Genomic DNA, 26957 nt, shown 5'->3' with positions numbered 1-26957 from the left:
ACTGCAGATTTCATAGGATTAGATAAACCCTGATGCTTTTTGAGTCCAGCCGGCCTGCAGCACGGCGATACTCCCGCCATGTAAATAGGGTGAAGCTTTTTGACTGCGCAATTTAATGACAATTTGCATGAGTTAGTGGCACGATAATAAAGGAAGGCACTGCTGAACCATTCAGACACTGAGAGAGAAACCTCTCTTATTGGTCCCTGGTAAGAATAACTGAGAACAAAAGCGAAAGGCTGCAGCATCTGTTTTGATTTTCTGAAGTCTCCCTGTGTGTCCTCGTTGGTCACACTGTCTTCACAGGGTCACTGATGCTGCTGATTCAGAGCCAACACACGCTGGAACCACACAGCCTGTTTATTCCAAATACAGTGGCGCCATCTGATGGACATTAAGGAAATAAATGCCAGGCTTCACTAAAAACTATGGCTCTAATACCTCCCTACTCTCTGCCGCTCACTGGTGTGTACTAGTCTGTTAGACATCATGTAAATATATTTTATTTGTCCTGACTGCTTCATAGCTATAGATGCATGGTGGGGTTATTGTTTCTGGAATTATTATTACATTCAGCCCATTTTTCTGTTTTTAAACTTTAACTTTTTTCATTCTAAATCTTTAAGTGCAGAAGTTTAAGGGGCTTAAAGAAAAGTAAGGATGTGCTGAAAAAATAATGAGCCTGAGTAGTTTTTATTTAGCTGTTGCCTAACTCAAATCAGTATTTGGTGTGACTGCCCCTCTCCTTTTAAAACAGATCAACTCAGTACACTTGGTTGTTCCAAGCATGTTGGAGAACCGGCCACAGTTCTTCTGTGGAGTCAGTCTTTCTCTGTGTTTTCCGTCTCTTGGTGTGATCAAAGACTGACTCCATGATGTTGAGATTAAAGCTCTGTGGGGATCAGACCGTCTGCTGCAGGAATCCTTGTTCTTCTCGTGGATGAAGATCGTTCTTGTGTGTTTGGACTCATTCTCCTGCTGCAGAATGAATTTGGGACCAGTCGGGTTCCTCCCTGATGGTACTGATGATGGGTAAGAATTGCACAGCACCTAAAGTTATTTTAAATCTATTTCTTCTTCTTGTGTATGAAAAAGTGCTGAGCTGAGGTTTTTCTTTTCAATTAAACGTGCCTTCACTTGGAAGGCGCTTTAAAATAAATCAACACAAATGACTCTATCAAATGGATTTGATCTAACTTTGAAAATGCCTGTAGGCTACAGCCTCAGTGACTGAGTCTCTGCCTGTTCATGTGCAGGTGGCTGTAGATTAGAAATGTTAGGGCAGCTGGCTCAACAACAGCTTCCCCTCTCTCAACAGCTTGAACTGTAACTGCAACACCACAGCAGTAAAGGACCAGCGGCCTGGTTCGTCCTTCCAGATACTGATCTGCATACGGAGTCCACTGATGGTTGCACAACAGGCTGCTGAGAATCAGGAGCAACAGGTACAAACACTCATGGAATCAAACTGTCAGTTTCAATGTGTGTCCTGTAGAGGGCAACCAAGTATCATACAAGTCCAGTGAAGGGACGACAGCTCAGAGTCTGAAGATGTTTGTGCACAGCATTAGGATGATTTGTGTTCAGGAAGTATTTTGTAAGAGACCAGACTCATGTCACCAATCTGTGTTTTTTTTTTTTAAAAAACAAAGTGAGAGGAAATTATCTTTAGTGACTTTGTGTGACAGTGACTGGTTCCACTCTCCTTTGTTTTCACAGTGCAACACAAGATCGACTCAGCTGGAGACACAAGAGTTATAAAGGACAACACCTTTTATCTCCATACAACCTCATGTCATAAAGTCTGCAGGGCATGATGGGTAACCCTGTTAGTGAAACAGTTTGTGGTCAGTATTGATTCATGATTAATGCTGCTGCTGCTGTAAAATGAAAACACTATCCATCATGTGAGGAGCTGCAGATCTTCTACAGAGCCTGTGTTGATGTAAGTGAACTCTCAGTTTCTTCGTTCAAAGTATTTCTGTGACATCACGGCAATAGACATCAGACAACAACGAGTATAGTGATGATATACTTAGCTGAATTCATATGTAAAAGGTTTACGCTGTATATAACGAGTTGTTGATCCAGTCAGATGATCAGATGTTGAATTGTTTTGTTACTTCCCGAACAGAGCTGAGCTGATATCATCGACCGACCTACTGAGCTTCATGCCAGCAGTGACAGACTGTGGTGAGCAGGTGTGGAAGCAGCTCAGCTAAAATGTAAGTGCTTTATCATTATTTCATTACTGGGAGACTCTTTTACTGTTGCATGTGTTTTACTCAGTATCCGCTGAGGGAAAGAACTTGAGTTTTTTTTTCTTATTTCTACTGTTCTCTATATGTTTGGTTAGAGCAAAGACTGATCACTGCTGACAAGATACTGTCCAGTATTCTAGAGAAATAGTCTATAATTCATCAAACTGCAGACGCAGAGCTTTCAATGAACTTTGTGACTTTCAAGTAAATGAATTTTTCTCTCTTCAGTTCATGACTAAGACATTTTAAAAATGTAATGTATTTATGTTAAAGTGATCTAATGATCATGTGAAATGTCTCAATACATACTCAAGGTTTGAAGTGAAATCAATTCAAAGCCTAAAGAAAAATGCAAATCGAGAACATAATTGTGCTTTTGGCTCAAGTTCCTCTTTAAAATCTGTGGTATTAATCGGCTTTTCCCAGTAAATAACGTCAATAATGTCATAATATTCCTGTTAATGATCCAGGATCTGTTTCCCTTGTTCCAACTTTTGTGAAAATCCTCTCGGTACACACTGGTTTTGTGTCTTAAAGCACAGTTTAAACAAACCTGACTCTTTGACACACAGCTGCTGCATGGTCAAGAAGCCTCACAAGACCCCAGTTTACTGCACAGAGAGAGAGAGAGAGAGAGAGAGAGAGTGATGTGGCCGCCAAGTAATTATCCCCCGCAGCCCCTCTCCTAAATGCTAATGGTATTTACAGGACAGGGAGGGAAGAGAGAGGACACCAGCGGCAGGTGCAGCTGCTGGAGCATGATGCTACACTGAGCCTCCACACCGCACTGCACCGAGGAGCAACAGAGGGGTCATTGTGGCTGTTAAGGTGATGAATAATCAGTCAGACTGGAATCAGATAAATGTCTCAGGGATTTATCTCTTTCATTGGTTTACAGTTTGATGCACCCTGTTGTGTTTAGACCTGGAAAAGCAAGTGTAGATGTCTGCAGATGGTGGAGTGGCACCATGATGGATGTTCAGTAACTAATGTTAGCGCTTGTATTAGGAGTTAAAGGGACAATCCAGCTGATTTTACACTTGCGGTTTAGTTTATTCATCATGAAAAGTACTACTCAAACACTACTCGTATCACTGGTGAACACAGTTGTATAGTGTCTTCTATTTGTTTATCTCAGTTTTGGCTTTATATATCAAATATTTAATGGAAAGCTGAAGTCACAAACTGAAGGTGCGGGGTTTGAAAGAAGGAGCCATTTAAGATGCACGGGTGATTTAATTAAAGAGCCAACTGAGCTGGATAGAAAGTGTAGACTCTAGAGCTTATTTTTAACCATAATAGTACCTAAAATATTTACTTACTTTACTCATTTTCCAAAACTAAAATGATAAAATGCTTCACAATAAAAGCAGTTAAAAAACATTATAGACAACAACAAAAATGACTGTGAATCAAGAATTTTTTTCATAAAATGTCATTTAATTCGGATGATGGCTTTTCAAAATGCACATTCTCCTTTCACTTTAAGGTGGGCTCAGGAAACATCCAGATACTGGTTAGTTGACCTGAGAAACATTACGTGACTGTATGGACATAATAATGTAGAAATAAACTCAGAGGCTTTTTGCATCATAAAGATTCCCATCAGAAATTTTGAAGACACATAAAAATAGTCAGAATAGTTTTCCACAAAACAAGTTCAATTTTCTTGTTAAAAAAATCTCAAAATTCACAATATACCAATGAGTAAAGACTTTTCATTTCAAACATTTAACTGCTGGACACAAGATGTCTCCTAATTTACAGAAAAGTCCTTTGTCCAGCTGCATACAGGAACAAAACTGGTTTTAAAATTGTGGCATCAAAAGTGACACTGATTCGTGCAAAAGTGACACTGATTCGTGCAGGCGTTAAACTCAGATTAAGGGAAACTGCCCCTCAGCAGATGAATGTGAAAACAGTTTTCTAGTGTCACTCTGCATATTCATCATTCTGCAGGGCGAGGGACGAACATCCAAGTGAAGCAACAATGAGCAAAAGACATTTTTGGAATGGAGGGGGCTTTAATAACTAAACTTTCATATATCATTGAAACACTGGCGTTAGATCACCTCCTGTGGTTCAGTGTTTGACTACAGGTTGTTCAGTCTGCTAAACATCCACTGAGGTTCCTTGGCTGCTCAGGTCTAATATGTTAAAACTGTCAGTTCAGCTGCTGACTCCAGAACCATGTGAGAAAAATCTGCATTTGGCTGAGGAGGGATTGGGAATGGAGAGCTGAACAACAGAGTAAATATTTGGCAGTGGAGAGCTCTTGGGAGCTGCAGAGGACCCTCTCTGGCTGAAGCCTGTGGGTGTTAAATAGATTAAGGGGCTGCTGGGTCATTGTGGACAGAGAAAATTCCCGCTCTTTGGACATGACTTCTCTTTGCCTTTGCGTTGTTTTTGCTCTCCAATCGAGTGCTCTCTGTAAACTATCCACTCCAGCAAACCTGCACTACTGTAATCCGCTGGTGTTTGTCAACCACTGGGAGGCCGGTGTGTACACAGACATGATGCTTGAAGGAGGTTTAGTCCCTCTCGGTTTTTGGTGATCCTTAATTTTATCTTAAAAGTTGCTTAAAGTTGTTTGTTTCCCGAGGGAACGTTTGTGCGTAATGTGCGTAAAAGGTTTTTCCTCGGAAGAGATAAAGGCTGATTTCAGAGCATTTCGGGATAATAATACAGGTCACTGACTTCGCTGAGCTCTGAAAATCTAAAAGGAATTTAATACGTCCTGAATCACACATGTAATATTGCTCCGGACTATAGACTTGGCGGCAGTAGACGCAGAGCAGTAGATAGTGTCCCAGATCCTATTCAGCTCCATTCAAAACCATGACAACACGGAACAAGCTCGGATTTATCCTGCAAAGTTAAAGGACATTGTGCCGGGGCGTCAATCAGGCATTATTGCGGGACTGAACAAATGCAAAATCTTGACTGGAACAAATGCTTCCAACGGGTCTCGGACGCGGGGCTACATTTTCCCCTTTTGTTCCCCTCCTCTGGTTGGCATGTATTTGTGTTCCCTCTCGTCCGACCACCCAGGACGACTGGGGAGGCATGTCCACCACCACCACTCTCCTCCCCGGCCTCATGCACCTCGCTGAAGTGGATAAGGGCCGATATCAATATCAAATACGAGAGAGGGAGAGAAAATCACAGCCCCCACATAAGGCTGGATTCATGCTTTGCATTTAATGCGTTTTATATGTCTGGATGGACAAAAAAAAGGAGCCAAGTTCAGCATGTGGGCGTCAGTTTGAGTAGAAGCTGGTCTGCTGTTTTCTACGTGAAGGAATCCATTTTTAGTCGTTTTATTATTAAATAAAAAGAGAAAGACAGAGGAAAATAGCGCATTAGAAACCACAGTGCCCCCTTTAAGTTCTGCGCGAGAAGCATGATTAATTATCGATAATTTATCTTGATTACCAATGAATAAAATCTGGTCAGCAGTGATCAGTCATTGCTTCACTTTGTCAGAAACTGAATACGGCATGTTTAAGTTAGGCATAAAAAGTCTTTATCTAGTCTTTATTACATTTATAAGCCATTTTAGACGTTTAATAAATGGTTTATAACACATTTTAAAGTAGATGTAAGCAGATAGACACATTCGAGTGTTTATTAATGTACAGTTCTTGGATGTTGGATGTTTATATGTGATCTTATGAAGACATATTTCATATTATCACAACAGTGTTTTACTGTGTTGTCGTTGTTTATCTGTCCACCCATAGCTGCTCACAGGAGGAGTTATAGTTGAGAAATACATGAATAAAAACGCAGATGTGCTCAGCCTACATTACAGTGCGTTATTTTAAAGGTTAAAGTTAAGATTTATCATTTTAAAAAATGAAATAAATGTTATTGTAAGATGCAGAAAAGACAAAAAGGAAGATCTTCCTGTTGGAAACTCTCTGTGTTCGACATAAAAAGGTTCCTGGAACAAATGTACACGTTTGAATCCTTCACCGTCCATAAACGTGGACATTTCTCACGCCTGCAATTAATACGCCTCTAATGGACGTATTAGTTAAACCAACTAGCAGGCATCAGGCTAATTGCTCACTTTGTATGCAAATGCTGGACACGTTGTTTGGGCGAGAGGAGGGAGAGAGGAGAAGGGGGGGGGGGTTGATGATGGGACGGGCTCTGTTGTCAGTTGCCACCCAAGACGTGATTCAGCTCCAACAATTACCATTATCTGTTTCCCAGTTTGACGATACGGGACGAATCTGTAATGATGACGAGTGTTTCCTTCGCTCATTGTTGAGGCTCTGAGGTTTTTTTTTTTTATTCTGTGTCTCCACACCTACCGTCATTGGGTGACAGCACTCCAGCCATTCAGGTACTCAGCGGAGGAGGAGGCTTTATAAGAGCGCAGCCTTGTGTTTGCAGCTTATGGAGTGCTGTTTGTGTAAACACTGAGCCCAGTGCACACAGAGCTGGTGTTTGGACAGCGCGTAAAGTGGAGAGGATCCGCAGCCGCCTTTTTTTCTCCTACTTGGACAGACTTTACTTTGAGTGCTTGTTTATTTCTGCGCAAAACAAAACAAAAAAAACGGATTGCACGCAAGGACGCGCGATGGCTGCACCGACCAAGTTCAGTTTTTCCGTCAGGAGCATCCTGGATTTGCCTGAGCAGGATGCGGAGGCAGCGCCGCGGTCCTCCCCTGTCTACTCCTCCTGCTCCTCCAGCTCGCCCTACACCTCCTGGATGATGGACTGCGACCGGAGCCCATGCATGTGTAAGTGCACGTCTGAAGCCGTTACAGGTTGATGATCCTGGATTTGATGCATGTAGTGTCTAAAAACATATTATTTCATCCATCCGCCATAGCATTTATTGATATTTTTATTTCAACCTTCTTTATTTTGAAATTAGGCTTTAATGAGCCTTTATCTAGATAGAAAAGATTATGTTAGCTTTATCATAGATAGATAGATAGATAGATAGATGGCCACCCTGAGGAAAGAGGAATCTAAAATAAATGTTTATTATCACATTATTTCTATAGAAACGTGGACTAACTTGGTGCTTGTTTATTTCTGCAGCTTCCGACGAAGGTAGTCTCGAGGCCTCCCCCGACTCAACCAAGCCGGATGACTCTTCCCTGGACTCGGAGCCCGACAAGAGCAAAAAAAGCAAGAAGCGCCGGGTGTTGTTCTCCAAAGCCCAGACCCTGGAGCTGGAGAGACGCTTCCGCCAGCAGCGCTACCTGTCCGGTCCGGAGAGGGAGCAGCTGGCCCGGCTCCTCAGCCTGACCCCGACCCAGGTGAAGATCTGGTTCCAGAACCACCGCTACAAGATGAAGAGAGGCCGGGCGGACGGAGCGCTGCAGGACGTGGAGATAGCGCAGCCTCCGGTGCTGCGCAGGCTCGTCGTTCCGATCCTGGTGCGCGATGGGAAACCTTTTCACACCTGCTTACTTGACACGGAGAAAGCTGGCTGTCTACCTGTTTCCTCTCAAGCGGTACCCTTCCCCTTGGCCTACCCGTCTCTTCAGCATCCCTCCCCGGTCGCTCTTCCCCCCAGGTACCAGCACTTTCCCACCGCGGCGGCCTCCAGATTCGCCTGGAGAGACTTTTGGAGCGACTCGGTCCACTTTAACTCTTTCAAATGAAGGCCTCATTTCAACGCACAAACTCATTTAGAACTGCATCAAATGTTTTCTGAATGTTGAGCAAATTTTCGAGCAACTTAAACATTTAGATTTTTCACTATAGGCCTATGTAGAACAAAAGGTATTTTGCACATTTTATTTTGATATTTTTGCGTGTTATTTTTTAAATGCTGATTATATTTTCTCATACATGGGCTTACTGGTGTAGCCTGTATTTTTAATTATCCGCTGAGATAATGTATTTGTATGTTTCGAAGCCGTTTAAACATAATATTTGTATAAATAACTTCTTGTTGTTGAAGGGAAATAATGTACAGTAGTCTGCATTAGGCGGTAATAGAAGAGGTAGCAGCAAAGCTATAATTATAGCCTGAATGTCTGAAGGAAAAATAATGTTATTTGTTGTCTTTAAGGAAACTTTCTTTAAAGGTTTTACCTGTTAAACTTTTTTTTATTTGTGAACAAAATTATTAATAAAACCTCTCACATATTTTGTATGATATATTTTACATTGTATGTTCTTTCTTTTTCAAGTTTAGTCCAAATTCTCTTTCTGAAAACTAAACAAATGGATGAAAAAAAAAATCATATTTTATTTTATTTATTTTAGTGTAGTATAACGTTGGTTTTCCTTTAACCTCTTGAATGAGCTCAATTTAGGCTTTGAATCTGTTCAGTGGTTTTAAAACCATAGCTTGTGGTCTGAAATTTATTTAATTAGTAAAATCTAAAATATGTAGCAGGTCATGACTGGGGCCCAGAGGCTTTTCTAATGTTAAAAGAAACTAATTATGCACCCAAAAGCTGAGCAAACATTACTCCTAAAGGGACTGGCTTTGCTTAAGCATAAGAATACCCAGTAAACATTACAGCCTCTCTCCCTATAGCACCCTGTTGTCGTCTGGGCCCATGGGCGGCTTTTCACTTTCATACAATTAACCTTTGTTATTCCCGAGGCTATTAGCTTTATGTGGAAATCTTGGTTTATTTACTGTAAGTGTGAAGAGAATATGATTTTTAATGGTGCGACAGGCTAAATTAAGGTCAGATGACTGACTCTTCAAGCTTTAATCTTAAATATCTCACTTGCTAAGCTAACAGGTGCAGCTGAGGAACAAGAGGCTTTTTATAGTCAGAAGAGGCAAGAAAAAGAAGCTTTTATTGATGTGTTTGACGTATATAACTGTACACAGCGCATTATTTTATTGGCACTGGTGTGCACTCAGGCAGCTTCAAAAAAACGTCCTCAAGAATGAATTACTTCTATAAAGTGTGGAGAAACACTGACTATGGTGTTGATTTTCATATTCTTAGATATCCTGAAATATACCTGACTCGTTTTCAGGTCGTAATGTCGCCTCACTGAAGCGTTTTCAGCGTCGTTAGAATATTTGATAATGAAAAATATGCTCCAGTGTTTAAAATCATGTCAGTATTTCATCAGTGACGAGGGGGGTCTTCTGCTTTCACGCCCCCTATAATGTTGTTTGCTCGTCCTGTGACCCTGCAGCCCATCGTCCCTGTCACCTGGCCCTTTGTCTCCCTCGCTGGGGCCACCTTGTATCACATATGGAGGGGACTGGCCGAACCCCTCAGCTCGCTGCATCTCCCCTTAAACACTCTTTTTGTCTGTGTGTCTCCCTGTGAATGGACCATTGTCCCTCATCCAAAAGGGACCGAGACAAAATCTTTAGTGTTTCAATTCTCGTGATGTTTAATCAGTCCCTGCGACAAATTTATGAGGTTTAACTGCACAATGGTGTTTTAGAGCATCTTGGGGTTTAAGGGTGACAAAGACAGGCTTTTAGAGGTTGCCATTGGTTTTTTAAGTTGGTCAGAAGAATTGTCTGAAAAGGATGGGCCTGTATTAGCCTGCCCATCCTATAGTTTTACTCACTGGCCCCGGGGCCCCTTTTAGGAAAGTTATAAGATCCACGTAAACTGGGCCACAGGGGGAGTTTTGTTAAGTTGTTGCAAATGACATTTAATCCATATTAGACTTTAATGGCCTCCAGACTTAGAAACGCTGATTCTATACTTTTCAAATTTTAGCACAATTTTTGTCATTTATTGGTCATTTTTTTTGCCGTTAGAAATGCATTTCAAACACTAGTTTCCCCAAATGTCGACCTTTGAAATCTTTATTGTTGTGGCTCATATTGGTCCAATTACAGACAGTATGGCTGCCTGAAAACTGGCAGTAGAGGCTACAAGGCTAACAAAATATAACTCTTTATACTTGTCATAGTCCACATTTTTGTCCTCTGGGTTCATTCTGCATCTCTAACCCTTTTAGAGGCAGAAAATGTAATTGTATATTTCATTAGCAAATTAAAGTAGCTCTTCCAAGAGGACTGAGGCAAGTTTAAATGAAATGTATTTATTTGTGCTTATTCGGTATATATAAAGAAATACAGCTGCTTTTAGCTGTCCTGGTTATATGACATACAACACTGATTCGTTTTTTTATTGTTTTATTTTGTGTTGAAGCATAACACAACAAGTGATTTAACATAGACTCATATAACATTCATACAGTGAAACAAGCTTTACATTAATAAAGAGTAATGTCATATAAGTACAGAAGTATTGGGGGTTGGTGTAGAAATTCATGTTTGTATATAGTGCGCGTGTGGTTCGTTAAGACAGGAGGCTAATGAAGAAAAGAAAAAGCAAAGCATGCATGTACAAAAAAAAGAAAAATATATATGTTAGATAAATAAAAGGGAGGAGAAAAGAAAAAGAGAGAAAAAGTGGCTAAATACATTTTTTTTTAAAGTAAAAAAGTTGAACTTGTAGATATTTGTCTTGATAATTAATTTTTTCTTTAACTCTGCCAGTGGTGTCCTGAACATTGGAAAAGCCTAATCCTGTTGAAAGTACTGAAAAGGTATTTTACTACTTGCACACCCCTCATCAAAGTTTGCACATGTCTACAAGTTGTGACCAAACAGGATTTGTCTTTTAATGTTGAATTTTAACGCATTTAAACATTTAGATGTCAGAAGAAGTAAAACTACCTGATATCTCACAAACAGGAGACAAAAATCAGAAAACATAATCCTATTCAGCAGAAATGTATCAGGGAACCCGGGTGGGGGACCTCTGCAGTACGTGAACTGTGTTAGATGCATGTCAGCTTTTAGTGATGTTCTTGATGCCTCACACATCGCAGATAGTAAGATAACAGCTGTGTTTAGCTCCGATTTACAGTTAACATCCTGTTTTGAAACAGGAAATCCCACGAAGGTCTCGTCCAGAAATCTCAGTGTGTAAAAACATGCAAATATTGTATGTTTGTCAAGTTTAACTGCTAAAGAAAAGACGTTTTCTACCGAAAAGTTCATATGTGAACTGAAGTGTTGAAAACCGATTTAACATGAGCACAGAGAAAACCTTCGTCCTTCAGCAGACTGATGTGAAAACAGGCTTCTAGTGTCAGACTCTGCACATGCATCATTGTACACGGTGAAACATTAAACATCCAAGTGAAGTGACAAAAAGGAAATCACATTTTTCAGTGGAGAGGGACTTTAATGAAATTCTTAACATGTAAAACAATAGCAGCATCTACCAGGATGATTTTAGACCTATTTCTGTGACATTTAAAGGCAGATATCTGTTTGTGCCACGGAAGTTAACTGGCATTCAACAGTTAGCTAATGGTTTATCTTACAGTCTTAAAGTTGTCCATTATCTTTTGTCCTTCAGTCTCAACACAGGCTGTGTAATATCACACATTTGAATATACCAAACTGATGCTATAAGACGGCATCTTTTCTGACACATTTAAGATATTCAAAGGTCAAAGGTCAGACCAAAGGTATATCTAATGTAGGGGCTCAATTTGAAAACCACTGGATGGCTCTAATCTACTGTAGGCTACATATAAAAACAACTACGTCTCATTTTTAAAGTAACAGTTCCTAATTGAAGTTGTGTTGTTGTGTATGCTCATGAAATCAGCGTTTTAATAACAACTTTATTTATAAACCATGCAGAGACAAGCTGAGAAAAACAGCTGAAAGTGCAGATGTGAGGCTTTTACTCATCATCTCATTTATGTTTGTGGTCCATTTGAAAGAAAAATGAAATACTGAATTATTAATATTTTCAGTGATGTATACACTTACATAGACATAATAAAAATGCACAATGAAATGACTTTACATGGAAAAAGACTATTATAGTTTGATTTCTTGCATTTTTTCTGATGTATCTGTCTGCTGCTCTTGTCTATTAATAATTATATACTAATACATATTTTCTATGATAATAATTTGAGTAATTATCATTCATTATTTGAACATTTTACATAGACATGCATGCATTTTTAGCTCATGGCAGCTTTCTACCTTGTTAAATGGAGTCAGAGTTTGTGCTTGTGAGGTAGAAACGGTTTAAAAGGAGTTAAAGGCAAAAGTGAATGCAAGAGAAAGTGACCCAAAATGAACCCGGAAGCCAGATGGTTAAACTGTGAATTGCAGTGATGCTGAAAACTTTCCAACCTTCAGCAAATACTGGAGTGTGACAAGGTCTTTGAACGTCTCTGACCCTGCTCTCCACTAGATGGCGGAATAAGCCACAGTATCATTTTGGAAACCATGTCACTCACCTCCTGTGAGGAATGAGACCAAACTGTGGGTGTAGTTCTGAGGATGAAGACAGCCATTAGATCCACTAGGGGGCGCGCTTCGCTGGGAAAACACCATGCTTTACTTCTCTCTGCGTTGCTTTGCGGCTGCTGATTGGACGCAGAAAGATGGCCGCTGCCCTCGGTGACGCGCGGCCGCTTGGATCGACGCCATGCTTCAGTGTTTGCTCAAAGGTCGTGTTTCAGTCACTTACAATATTGCCCTCCTGTTCTGAACATGATGTTTAGTTCACCATGATGGAGAGTCGTGTTAAAAACTGTGCCCTTCAAAAAGCGACTTTTTCTATTGTTTTGTGTCATGGTGATTATTAATTGGAGTAACCTCCTGTAGTTCACTAAAACCTTAGAAATGTAAAGAAAGAAACAAAGAAAGAAAGCCATTAGGTGATGTGTGATGGTGAATCACACCCAGTGTCCAATTTTCTTTCTTTTGTGACCTCCTTCTCAGCTTCAGCTTTTTTTTTCTTTTCCTGCAGCTCATTTCCTGGTGGATCAAGAGCTGTGAGAGTTTTCATGAAAGAAAACGGGGGGGAAAAGTTTTGAGGAGAGAAAAATCCTGAGGAGAGCGGCAGGAGGTAACAGCCTACCCCTGATCTGGACAGATTGTTCCCGTTAGATCAGGCTGCAGACATGCAGGATGTAAATAATAATATTTAAAAGTATTTGTATTAAAGTGGGATTCAAATGTTACATTGTTTTTGGATGCAAAGTAGCTCAAACATCTCTATAATGTGTTGTTTCCTATAGGCTACCATTGGAGATATGCGCGGTGGAGACGAGTTAGATATAGATTAGATATAAACTGATGTTTCTGTGGATAGAGGTTTTTGATATTCATATATCTTTCCTATCCATGTGCATTTATTGATATTTTCAGCCTTCTATCTCAGTCCTCAGTGTCTCTGTAGCGACACCTTTAAGTGAGATGTTTATTTTCATAAGAAAAGTAGAATATATTGATTTTAATGGGAAATAATAACAATAAGCAACTTCTTTTTTTTAAAACTTTTTTTCCCCTTTTTTTTCTTCTTTTCATTGCACTACTTATTTTCCTTTCTGAAGTTGTTCTCTGGATTATATCATGCGTCAATCAGTTCATAAACAACAACGTGGAGCCTCGATAACAAAGGCTCGATAGCCCCATACCCTCCACTTCAAAGTGTCCTCATTATTCTGAGGAATTAGCCGGAACATTTGGACTAATTACTCCTAATTGACCATAATTGCTGTGTGCCAGAACAGGGAAAAGGTACTGATTAAGAATGCCTTGCGAAATTCTGTAATTAAGGAAGGCATAAGCAAGATTTACCTTGGATGCAGACACTGTAATTTTAATTGCCTGCGATTATATGGCCTGTGAATTATACGCCCGCACCTCGGCTATCATCCAAACAATTTATTTAAAGTGTAATATTTAGCCTCGGACTATATGGTAATATTGCTTCATTAAAGATAATTGTGAGGCAATAGGAGGATATGTGTTGCTGGGATGTGCACAGGGCTCTTTAAATTGGACCAGTGCACCTGAAAATAGTGCACAGATGATCCAACGCGCAGGCAGGCGTGAAACATGCAGCCAGTGAAACACAGAAGTGTGGCTGATGATCCCCGTGACGAACTGTCAGTGATCTGCGTGCCACTGCTGTAATGGGACTTGACTACACACACACACACACACACACACACACACACACACACACACACACACACACACACACACACACACACACACACACACGACAGAGAGAGAGACAGAGCCTAGCTCCAGTTTGACAGCTTGTTGTTGAGGCTGCATCATCTTTAATATGAGTTGTTGTTTTGTTTTTTAAAAGATAAGCAATAAAAACGCAAATATCCACGCTTTTATTTTGGAAATGAAACAAAGAACCCGGGTTTAGGGTCAACGAGGGATAAACCAGATCACAGCGTGACAGCTGAGTGTGTCTGCCACCAGAAGACGCTGTGTTTCTTTAATTCCTGTATAAGGAGATATGGGTTCAACCTGCAGGCACAGACTTCTGTCAGGAGCTGGTGGCATCTGCTGCTGCTGCAGGACTCACGTTAGACCTCCCGACCAAAGCTTCACTAAACCAACTTTTAAAATTAATACTCGCTTCATTATTTTTGCAGTAGCCATAGTTTCAGCTCCGGTATGATCCTGACATCCACAGATTGTGTAAGTTAGAAGTTATTGCATTAATTTGAATTTCTTCACTTGTTATTTATGATATTGTAGCCTTGTAATAATTTTGTAACTGAAAATGAGGAGACAGGCTAAATCGATAGCCGAATAATAATTTGTATTAAAGGCTATTGCTTTATACTATTGATATATAATATTGACATGTAAAATAATATGAAATTAAAACCAACTATAAGAGTAGGCTACTGGTGATGCTAGAACTGCAAAAGAATTCACCAATAATAATAATAATTATCAAATAAGTCAATATTTTACACATATTTTCTGAAAAAATCATTGTTTTAATTGCTATTTTTTGGGCTTTTAATAAAGCGCAGGAAAAACAATTATAGCTTTGTGTAATAGAGGACCTTTGCCCCGAGCATCCACAGAGAACTGGGCTGCTTCTTGGCTTCAGAGCTGGTTAGAAAAAAGGCAACAACTCCTCTCTTGTGCTTCTGCGTAAAATGTCAGAAATGAGATGTGATTGAGTTACACTGTTAGGACTCCTTGAGCATTAAGGCAAGATGCTACTGAGGGCTACCTGGCGTTGTGCTGCAGGAGAGTACTTGAACGCCGTTAACTTCGCATGAGCGCCTCTCCTGCTCCAGACTCTATTTTGTTTTTGTTTTTTTGTTTGTTTTTTTTTAACCAGGTCTCTCACAGGAGTGTGTGCATGTGAATTTAGGTAACACGCTGCTTGCGTCCAATGATATCAAAAGAAAAAAAACGAGGGGGGTTAATCATTTACTCAGCCACTTAACACGCGGATGTGTATTTATTTACTTATCAGTATCAGTCAATTTCCCTCCCCGCAAGTGCACTTTTGCATGTCTGAGTACGATAAGGCATAACACAAACAATCCTGCAATCACTGGAGGCCTCTCATGGCCATTAAAAGTCAGTAGTTCAACTGAGGAGTGGTTCTCCAACTCTCAAGTCCATATAGGCCTCCTTTCATCAAGAGGCCCTCGTAAACATCACTACAGTTAATAAAGTGTATTGTGGTCACTGCAAACCCAAGGTGCAGCCGCGTGTTTATCAGCAACAAGTCACACAAACTCCAAACGCAGCAGCAGCAGCAGCAGCAGCAGCATCGGCAGCAGCAGCAGCTCCGGCAGAGAGCCCGGACACCGCCTGCAGCCGCCGGCACCAACATTTCTGACCATATACAGCGCTTATGTTATTGTTAGTGAGAGGGGAGCACATGTCTTGTAAGTGAAATTACGCTCGGCGAAAGGAGGCTAGAGCTGTTTTGTATTGTTGCGGATGCCCCGCCTCTGATGGTAGCCTTAAACCTGGCACCCAGCTAAAACAAACCAAAGCCAGCACAGAGCTCCCACTCAATCCAATTAAGGCGGACTTGAGGCGCTCTCCTACGTGTTCATCTACCAGGATCGACGTTGAGACAACAGGAACCAGAGGGGCTTTGGCCAAAAAAAGAAAAAAAAGAGAAGGAGAGATTGCCTTGCCTTCTAATTTCTCCCTCTCCAGCCCCAGAACAATGTCGATGAGCCCTAAGCATACGACTCCTTTTTCTGTTTCCGATATCTTGAGTCCCCTTGAGGAGAGCTATAAGAAATTAAGTATGGAGAATAACAACTTGGGGGCACCTCTCACTTCTTACCGGCAGCCGCAGGTTTCTCAGGCGGCGATGCAGCAGCACCACATGGGCCATAATGGGACTGTGTCTGCGGCTTACCACATGACTGCGGCAGGTGTCTCTCAGCTGTCACACACGGCCATGGGGGGCTACTGTAACGGCAACCTGGGCAACATGGGCGACCTGCCGTCTTACCAGGACGGCATGAGGGGCAGCGCCACGGCCACCGGCTGGTACGGAGCCAACCCAGACCCGCGCTTCTCCACCAGTGAGTACCCTGCACCTGCACTTGGATTGCAATCCAGGTTTCGGATCCATGCTTAGTGTTCAAGCTGCATTTAGCGCTAACTGTTTCATCATCAACTGTGCATGTGTGTGCGTAAAAGTGGCCGCTCTCCATATCCTTCTAGTCTAGATTTCCTCATCTTTATTATTAAGAAGGAAAAAATAAAGCAAACAAAAAAATGTTCATGCGTTTAATCCACGCGGTCAACATCTGGAAAAGTCTGACCAGAGGAGCAGGAATGACCGTATTCCTCTTCAAGCTTTGCTCGTTTATTGAAAATAGTTTATTAACTTGTGTCGTCTCTTCCATCACATTAATCCAACAATAACATGCTGTCAGCTGTGAACTTTTTCTGCACTTGTTAGTTGACACGATTATTTATGAACGTGGACTTTGACGCGCGCTGTGGGTTTGGGGTTTGTGGATAAGGGCACCTGCTTCTCTGGGAATAATTTTGAGACTTTTCTGCTCAGCTGTTTGTTAAAATGCAGATAATGTTGTGATGCTCTTTTTCTTTTTTTGACCTGCCATGAAAATAATTATCAAGCTTGTAAATACGTGTTTTTATGAAATTATAATCCATACTTTGATCCATCAAAAATGAATCACTCTCCGAACTTAAAACCTATTTTTCTTTGGTGTTTTCCACATAAAGACAGACTTCTTTTTTATCTGTGCAATTAAAATCAGAAAATTTATTGTATTAATGTTCTTTTTTTCCCCCTTAGTCTCTCGCTTCATGGGCTCGTCGTCGGGCATGAACATGGGCAGTATGGGCAGCCTCAGCTCCCTGGCAGATGTGGGTAAAGGCATGGGCTCTCTGTCCAGTACCCCGCGGAGAAAGAGGCGCGTGCTGTTCTCCCAGGCGCAGGTCTACGAGCTGGAGCGACGCTTTAAGCAGCAGAAATACCTGTCGGCCCCGGAGAGAGAACACCTGGCAAGTATGATCCACCTCACCCCGACCCAGGTGAAAATCTGGTTTCAGAACCACCGGTATAAGATGAAGAGGCAGGCCAAAGACAAGGTGTCCCAGCAGCAGATGCAGCAGGACAGCGGCTCCTGCCAGCAGCAGCAGCAGCAGTCCCCGCGGAGGGTGGCCGTGCCGGTGCTGGTGAAGGACGGGAAGCCGTGCCAAGGCACCGGCCACACACCCACATCCTCCGCGCAGACGCACCATCAGCAAGGGGGCAATGTCATGATCATGTCCAACAACACGTCCGGCCTCGGGCAGCATCAGAGTCAGCAGGTGGGAAGCACAGGTCACTCTCCAGATTTGGCGCCGCACTCCTCCAGTCCGCCGTCACTGCAGGGCCAAGTGGCCGGCCTCTCCCACCTCAACTCCCCCGGCTCAGAGTACGGCTCGGCCCTGCAGTGTTCAGCCCTGTTATACGGCAGGACATGGTGACAAGAGGCGCCGGCTTTGATTTAAAACCTGTCAGGACTTCAACAAGTTTCACTGTAAATGTGCGCATTTGAAAAAGAACCGAGTGAAGTCGGTGCAGCTCTTCTTGAATTTTCACCTTCTGGGAGGAAGTGTGACTTGTACGGAAGAAACACTTGTCCAGAAACTGCGGATGTGAAAGTCCTGGGATTTATTTATGTAAATTATATTGAGAGAAAGGAAGAATCAGCACATAGGCCGCGTTAGGTGGGAAAAAGTGAAGCTGAACAGGGAGGCACATAGACCAGAGGACTGCTGAACATGGGTGCTGTTAAATTCCCTTTCACAAACACACACGAGATGACTCTGATTTATAATAGAATTTAATGTAAGCCGTAGATCTAGCTTGTATATTTCTGTAAAAGGTTTGAATTTTAGCTATCTGTTGTACAAAGTTTTTGACGCTATTGCCGGTTTGTTGTCGTTTCATTGGTATTTGTACGTTTTATTTCTTTGTAACTTATATAGATATTTGACTTACTACAAAACAGTCCTATTAATAAATTATGGAAACATGACAGTTAAGCTTTTTATTGTGAAATATGTCAATGCGGTGTTAAACAGCGGAAATAGCTTCTTGGAAAAATCAGCAAATATAAAACAGAGCGTTATTATTATTATTATTATTATTATTACTACTACTACTTTGTTTTCTATAAGATTATTATTCTTTTTTTTAAGGGGGTGATTATTAGCCTATTTTTTTCCATTGTTATTATTATTATTATTATTGTCACTGATTTTTGGGTTGAGTGTGAGAAATTACAGGCTGTAAATATGAATTTTTGAAAAACGATCATCTCAAGAACCAGTTACTCCATGTTGCTAAATAGGTTCAGGTTTGGCAAAGTGACAGAACTAAATACTATATCAACACTCAGACTCTTATTGTGACATGACAGTTAAACACTGGAGCATATTTTTCAGTTTTATTCTCTGACAAATCACACACCTCTCAGTCTTATCGTCAAACGCTGCAGCTCACACAAGCTTGCCCTGCAGAGTAAACTCGGCCTTTATGTGCTTTTTTTCTTTTCCCTTTCTGTGTGTGTGTGTGTGTGTGTGTTCTGTGTGTGTGTGTGTGTGTGTGTGTGTGTGTGTGTGTGTGTGTGTGTGTGTGTGTGTGTGTGTGTGTGTGTGTGTGTGTGTGTGTGTGTGTTCTGTGTGAGTCAGAAAGGTGAGGTCTCTCGGCTCCTAACATCAAACATCAGCGCTGCTCAAAGGGCAGCTTATCGATGAGGTCCCTGACCAAACAGCGCGGTGTTCTTCTCAAATACCTCGCGAGGCGAACTGTCGGCGCTGGGCTATCAGCTGCTTTATCAATAATCAATCAGCGGATTGAAAGGAAACGGCGAAAGGCTGTTTGTGCCCGGCGTCAATAACAAACCAGCACAAGTCTCCACAAACATTTCACAGGCCTCCAGACAGACTGGAGCTCTCAGCTACACGCGCTGTTTGCTACAAAATATGTTTTCAAACGGCCGCAGTGACGAACACACACACACACACACACGCACACACACGCACACACACATACACGACCTGTCATTTATTTTTCTGTAGGTGTACGCTGTGTAAACAAAAGGTATAATAATCATTAGGGACTATTTTCCCGCCGCCTAATAGAGCTATAGGTCTTAAACGGTAAACAATGTGGTTGCTAAGCGACGGAGGTAACGATAGGTGATTTTCTTGTACGGCGGAAATAAGCAGTTTTCAATTCACCGTTGTCACAAGTTCCTACAGCTATAATTTCGAATAGTTTCGGTCTGGATAAGATACAATCCAACCTGAGTGAATTTATATTTATAGAGGCCATTTTTTTTTTTTTTTAGCTTCAGACTTTTGGGATTTAGATATGACTGTCTTAAAAAAAAAACAATGTCATACTTCAAGTGAAGATTTCAAACACATGCTATATTAAAAAAAAAAAACTTCCCTGGATACTTCACCGTCGTCTTAAGATAAATATTATTTCTGTTCATGGTCCTAAACGTATTCCTTATTAATTGATAAACGATGTGGCCTTTCTCGCCCTGCACCTCCTTTTATTTCAAATTTAAAAATGAGAACAAAAACACCTTAATCGTGCTGACCCATTTCCTATTGACCAGTCGAATAGCAAAAATTTATCACAAAAACATGTCAAGCTACAAATCAAAAAGTAGGCTGTAAGGTAGAGCCCATGTTGCCCAAAAGTGAGTGGATTAGTGCTCACACGCAGCCGCATTAACCCTGCAGGCGTGTTTGCACCTGATTCCCTGTTTCCCAGAATAATTCTGTCTTTCACACAGGATCACTGGTTTCGATAGAGGGCTTTACTGCTCATTATCCTCTCTCTGTTTCCTGGCGTTGACATTATTCATGCTGCAAGACCTTGCAAAAAAACAAACAAAAACAAACAAAAAAACAAGCATTTTTAGCCATAACTAGGCTTGCCTATATTATGTTGTAAAATTATATTTGGCCTCCTGCGTTATCTGGTTATCTATCCGTGTGTATGTGTAATATGTGCTCCTCTTCCCGAAGAAACCTTTCAAAGCCCTCAGAGGTTTGGGAAGCTATTATGGCTGTGGCTCGGACTCAGCAGCAGCTTTTGGCTCTTACACTGTAAGTGCAGTGTGCTACTAAGAGCATGTGAGCTGATTTTTTTCTGCAGTGAATAATTTCAGTCACTTATCTTTAAGCATGCAACTTTAAAAATATATATATTTTTTTTGTTCACAAATAATATTTAGGAGATAAGGCTCACTAAATTAGAAAACTGTAACTCCTAGTTTGAGGCCACCAAGCAACCCATCAAAATCCCTTTGGAGACTTTAAAGTGAAATCTTACTATCTTCTATTAAGCTATTTTGCAGGGCTGGTTTTGTTCGGGAGAGAAGTGAGAACTCTGGGATTACATTAACATGTCTTTGGCGCGGTGTGTGGTCTTTGTGTGCTGCTTGTAGCTGTTGAGAATGACTTGTTGGAAGCGTGTGTGCTCTCATCGCTCTCTTTTGTAGAAGCCCACAGTGCAACTCCCAAAGTCCTCCTGGCTTTATGGTGGGCTGGTCTCCATGAACCCCAAGCAATTAGTCCCTAATCTCAAGGTAATCATATTTGAGTTAGTGACTAGCTGGTGAATTTTATTCGCCTGTTTAGCTTCAGTATCACTTCTGGAATAATATTTAGCAGCCAGAACCTCTGTTTTATGCACCAGCAGAATTAATTCACAGTTTACAGAGAATATCAAATATGGGTGCGACTTAAATTTGCGGATGCAATTCCACTAAAGTCCACGAAAACAATTTGGTTTATTATTAACGAATGTTGCAACGTACACTCTGAAAATGTCAGCCCGAACCATTAACCACGATTAAGTCCTGCTTTAATCTTTACATTTGTATTTTTTACAATTTATATTTTTAAATTATAAATTGCGCGTTTGTTTCCGATGAACATTTCTAACATAGGGAGTAAAGATCTATTGCAGTGACATACTCGGGACACTGCAGGTTTTTAATATTTAGATAACAGAAAATATGACTTTCTGCAGTGTTGCTTGTGTCCAATGTTGCACCATTGCCGCAGCACCAATTATGTTCACCAAAATAAAAGCCTCACAGATCATAAACTTTTTAAGACGAAGTAAAAGAGAGTATATGCATTAACAAATCAAATCATATTTAAAGATATTGGTCTCGTTAATTATTGTGTGGCAGATGTAGAAATGGGATTCCTGACATATGTTCCTATTCATGAATATATGAGGATGTGTGACGCATTATCATTTGCGTGCATAAAGTTAGCAGTGGATTTCAGAGTGGCTTTTTATCATTTAAAAAAATGTACAGAGTGTGTGTGTGTGTGTGTGCGTGTGTGTGTGCGCGCGCGCGCGTGTGTGTGTGTTTGTTTGTGTAATTTTAAAGTTTTTTTCCTGTTAAAGATGCAAAAGGATGCATCTGGTGCTGTCCACGGTGCTGAAATAGATACGTAAATAGGAAATCAGCACAAAGACAGGCATTTTTAACTAACTATTTTTCACCATACTATATCTAGAAACTTTGCAGAACTATTTTTCAAAAAGAATAATTATTCATTATAATCGTGTTTACTAAGATAAAACACAGCCTCTCCTCTTTCTTAAGTTCCTAAACATTTCATTGCAGCAGGCCAGAGTATTCATGTGCATTACAAACAGGACAATTACACAGCAACTGCAATCACCCCCCTTTGGTAAATGTTATTGTCAGCTAGCAGCAAAAATCTTTAATTGTCCGACGTTTATCTGGTTCTTCAATCCATTGTGCAAAGAGCGCAAACGAGGGTCATTTGTGAACAGAAATACTTTGCATGCAAAGCGGAGCACAAGATGCTGTAATACTTGACCTTTCAGCATAATTGTTGCAGGCATGAAATGCAGCATTCAGAGCTCGCTGAGTGGAGCCTTTTCTCTCTCCCTCCCTCTGATGAACAAAGCGCATTTTATACATCTTCGGTGTTCATTTGGCTTTGTTTCTTTTTGAAGAAAATTTCTCTGGGACTAGCTGCAATTTATTTTCATTTTAATAATACGACTGAGACGGAAAAGGCTCAAGACTTAAGAATGGACGTCATGCTTATAGCCTAAAAGCCAGAATACTTGTAAATCGATGTGTTTGTCATGACAAATTTTTGGCTAAATGATACTGGACAGCAGGTTTTCAACGTCCTGCTCAAAGACACTTTCAGGAGGACAGAGGCGCCCCTCCCTCCAGACTGGATGTTCTCTCTGAGCACTGCTAATACTTTTTTGTCAAAATTAAAAATGCTTACCAGAAAATAGTGAACCCCCCCAAAACAAACAAAAAAACTTTTTTGTTCATCTACTTATTTAGCCCTGACTTGTGCTTTAGAATCACCCACTTTACTGGATTCAAAGGTTGCAGGAAACACACCTCCAAACCATAGAAATATGGTTGGAAATTATGTTTAAAATTAAATTATAACTAATAATACTAATAATAACAACTAAATTTTAAGAGACAAATAAGGAAACAGTATTACTTTTCTTTTACCTGATAGCATAAAGGTCTGAGGAGAGAAATTTGAACAAAATAAGGATTATTTGGTTTATCCACTAAAAATTATTATTAAAATGTCAGTCAGTAAAAATTTAGTCTTTAGCAGAAATGTAAAAGATACTGATAGTACCATCATGTGGAACAAGTATAAAACATGTGTACAATATACAACTAAAAACAAATACTGGGACATTATACTGATCACACAAACAAAAACCAGGCATAAACTCTACAGGGATCTTTTTCATCACTCAGCTACAAACCACCTCACTGTTGTTACATCTGAAGTTGAATTTTTGAAACAGCATAACTTGAGTTTTGTAATAATTAATTTGCTGGTGAAGACGATATGTTTTAAGGATGGTATCATCTGCATAGAAGTTAAAGCCTGAGTCAAACAGAAGTTGGAGCGTCTTTGGCTGTAGTTGAGACATATTCCTGAGTTATATGGAATATGTGGAAGTGTGAAGTTATGGAAGGGATTTAAATCAAGTTGTTAACATGTGAATTAATTGCTGAAAAGTAGACATGGCTTAGGACACACCTCCTACCTAAGATATTATTGTGCTAGCTAGCCGGATGCAGTTTTATATGGTGGCCGTGGTTAACCATAGGTGGCCCAAGTCACATTTGTTTCATGTGACTGCTGCTGAGTTAAAGAAATTATTTAAGAAGACAAAAGAGAAGCGGATTTTCATATAAAAATACTCAAAAACAATTTTTTTGAACAATGGAAAAATGAATAATCATTCATTTCTTTCTTTTAAAAACATGGAAAAAGAAGTATTTTTCATTTCACTGCATGGTGCTCACAGTGATAGCCACCTTAAAATTTGATTTACATGATATGAAATTAAGAAACAAATCCAAGACTAAAGATGGAATAACAATTAGATAGCCAAGGGTGGTGTATCTAAAATGAGAAAATAACTGATCCAAGAACTGATCCCTGTGGCACCTCATGTTTGTTATAGTGGATCTGAGCCACAGATCAATGGCAAACCTGGGAGAAAAAAAAACAAAACACAATAAAACAAACAAACAAGAAAATGGCCGGAATAATTACTCTTCCCACCTACTGCACACAAACCTCACCCTCATACTTGACTCCCATTTGTCAAAGTTATGTACTGTTGTAGGCAGAGAGAAATTCTCGTGCAGAATTACTCTTTAAAGCTGAAGTGGTGTAGTTTGTAATTGTTGGCCTGGTGGATACTTCTTATAATTTTCTGACTCAAACCTACAGATTTGAGATTCACATATTTCTCTGAGTCAAAGCTGATTCAAATCTTGACCAGTTACTTGACCCTGACCAATTATTTAAGGCACAAAGTTGAATGGTAAAGGGGGGTTTCAAATCAAACCATAAATGCCCTTTTTTGTTGTTGTTGAAAAAAGCAGCTGATTATGAATATTAGAAATTGTGCCTTACATCTAGTTTTTCATAACAGGTTGAAAACAAACCCACTCTTTTTTGCGTTGGGCGATATTGAGGGTAGAAACCAATGAATACATACCAGAGGAAGTGAACAAAAACACTAGCATGTATCCACACATCAGATGTAATTGTAGTTTGTTTGCATCAACTCTAGCATTATCAATAAGACTGTGTCTGACACTGGAACAGGAATCTTTTAAGCTGACTGAGAAATATGTTTTGAGATATGACAAATAGTGAGGGTTGTACATTAAATGAAGCATCACTTATGTACAACAATACAATAATCTGCTCTATGAGGTCTGGCATTGTTGTCAGTCATACTCAAAGCATTTCAGTCAGTTGTTGATAGGCTCTCTTCCTCTAAACCAATGAAGTACTTTCCTGGCTGTGCCCAGCTAAACTAATGCAAGTGCTTACACTGTCATCATTCAGTTCTCTGTCTGTCTGTTTTTGTACAATTTGTCCTGAGAAGACCCAGTTTGAGTTCCAGATTAAGGAAAAGGGTAAATTTAAGGTAATTTAAATTTGGATTAGCATACGTTAAGATTGAGAGATAAAATTTAAATCAAAATGTGGATCACTGGAGTAACCTGAGTTGTATGGAAGGTCCTCAGAAAGATAGAAATTCAAGAATATGTGTGTATGTGCGCGTGTGTGGGTGTGTGTGTGTGCGCGCGCGCTCAATCCCGTTAAACATGCCAATTAAAGGAGGCCGGACTAAAGCGGAGTTGTCATGTCTGTGTACAGTACCAGCGGGAGTCCTTTAGAAACCAACGAGCCATCACTAACCCCGTTAACACCAGACCCTCCAGACCGACCCGGGTCCCGCTGCTCGCTCTATAGGCCTGCAGCAATAACTTCTCCATTTAATGAAGCCTTGAATGGTCCGAGGCTATCTCTTTCAAATGGCAAGACCTAAAGTGAATTTAAATTGATGTAAACACCGGGGCTCTTCAAATATACAGACTATTATAGCCTACATTTTGTTAGAGGAATAAACTACGTTTAACATTCAAATGTTTGGTAATATTAAGAGCAGTGCTGGAAAGTAACTAAACTACATTTACTCAAGCAAGGTACTTAAGTACAAATTTGTGATACTTATACTTTTAGGTTAATTTTAATACTTTAGGAACACCGTGTTGCTAACACTTCTATAGGTGCTGGCATAGTAAAATTTTGAACGCAGGACTCTTTATTTGTTATTTCTGGTAGCGAGGTTAAATAAATTGTTTGAATAGCTTTCTTACTCCATCACTGATTAACAGACTAATACAAGAATACTATAGTGATAATTTGGGGTAAGACAGCGCTTTAACATTGATACAAATATTCAGTTGTAAATATTTGTCTTTCTTTTTTGAGTCGTTGCTAAAATAAATAAATAATAACGCTTTGCACAGTTCCCTGTACAGTGGGAAAACTTGAGGAAACCATCCTATACCCAGTGGTCCGGCAGTCAGTCCATTCTTCAGTGTGACTGAATAGTGGGGTACGTCTCTTTGCAGACTAAAAAAAAAATTCCTTGAATGTTGCTACACAATAAGCAATCAAGATCCCAAAGCCTAGACATTTGACAGCTTAATGAGTTCAGGCAGCAATCACTTTAAGAAAAGGCCTGGACCATTATAACCCGAGCAAAGCCTATATGAGCCGAGCTGAGAAAAGGCACGGCTCCGTCCATTTAACTCACAGCAAAGACGCACATAACTACAGGTTCATAAAAATACAGGGTGGAGGTGGATGTAAATAGGTCCTGTAATATTAGGACCTGTTGAGACTTGCATGTTTTGTTCGGCAACCACGAGGAGGGGTGATATTTGCCCCCCTAATGAAATATGTCATTACGAGGAATTCATGTGACACAAAAGGGGCGACAGTCAAAAATTGCCCCACTGCTGTTCAGTAATTATATAGTTTGCCCTGGCAGCGCCTTCAGGCAGGTGGCTGGTCCATCATGCAAATGGCTTGGCTGTGCCGACATAATTAGCCACTGCGAGCCGCTTAAATTAACAATTAGCTAACATGCAATTCTGTTCACAACGCAGTAGTTCTCTTTTTAGGCCAATTGTCACTGTATGTTATTCCGGTTGTTGAATCGCTCAATAGGATATAGCCTATGTGATTTCTTACTTGGTCAATTTACAGGCTAAATGAACGGAAATCGACAGAATAAGGGTTTATATCCTTTAAGCCCCAATGTGCTGCAGCACGGCGCCACATCTACGTTGGAGACTTGGTCCTGCCGTCACAAGTCTATAACACACATCTCAGTGTGTCAGGCTGACAGGCAGCTCAATACAGGGGTGTCAGCTGTTGATGGTAAAATGGCAGTTTAGCAGAAAACAGCGGTGTAAGTGAGAGTGAATCAGACTCAGAGGCCACATGCTGCGTCTCAGCCAGAACCAAAAGGT

The 26957-nt window shown here is 40.5% G+C and overlaps 2 protein-coding genes across 2 annotated transcripts; both read left to right on the top strand.

The window, feature by feature from the left end:
• Positions 1–6852: 6852 nt before the first annotated feature.
• Positions 6853–7891, top strand: nkx2-8 (NK2 homeobox 8). The gene is made up of 2 exons (XM_022750779.1): positions 6853–7015; positions 7323–7891. The coding sequence occupies exons 1-2, from the start codon at positions 6853–6855 to the stop codon at positions 7889–7891; spliced, it is 732 nt and encodes a 243-aa protein (XP_022606500.1).
• Positions 7892–16199: 8308 nt separating this feature from the next.
• Positions 16200–18021, top strand: nkx2-1 (NK2 homeobox 1). The gene is made up of 2 exons (XM_022751050.1): positions 16200–16598; positions 17345–18021. Exons 1-2 carry the CDS (start codon positions 16232–16234, stop codon positions 18019–18021), a joined length of 1044 nt encoding a protein of 347 aa, XP_022606771.1. The 5' UTR covers positions 16200–16231.
• Positions 18022–26957: the final 8936 nt, after the last annotated feature.

Source organism: Seriola dumerili, unplaced genomic scaffold, assembly GCF_002260705.1.
Source record: "Seriola dumerili isolate Sdu_G_001 unplaced genomic scaffold, Sdu_1.0 BDQW01000149.1, whole genome shotgun sequence".
NCBI classification, from domain to species: Eukaryota; Metazoa; Chordata; class Actinopteri; order Carangiformes; family Carangidae; genus Seriola; species Seriola dumerili.
Note: the sequence above shows the minus strand (reverse complement) of the source record. Positions and strands in the feature narration are given on the sequence as shown.

Coding starts and splice junctions, on each gene's coding strand:
- nkx2-8 (XM_022750779.1), top strand. CDS start 6,853: ATGGCTGCACCGACCAAGTTCAGTTTTTCCGTCAGGAGCATCCTGGAT. Junction 7,016..7,322: donor CGACCGGAGCCCATGCATGT/GTAAGTGCACGT, acceptor TTATTTCTGCAG/CTTCCGACGAAGGTAGTCTC.
- nkx2-1 (XM_022751050.1), top strand. CDS start 16,232: ATGTCGATGAGCCCTAAGCATACGACTCCTTTTTCTGTTTCCGATATC. Junction 16,599..17,344: donor AGACCCGCGCTTCTCCACCA/GTGAGTACCCTG, acceptor TTTCCCCCTTAG/TCTCTCGCTTCATGGGCTCG.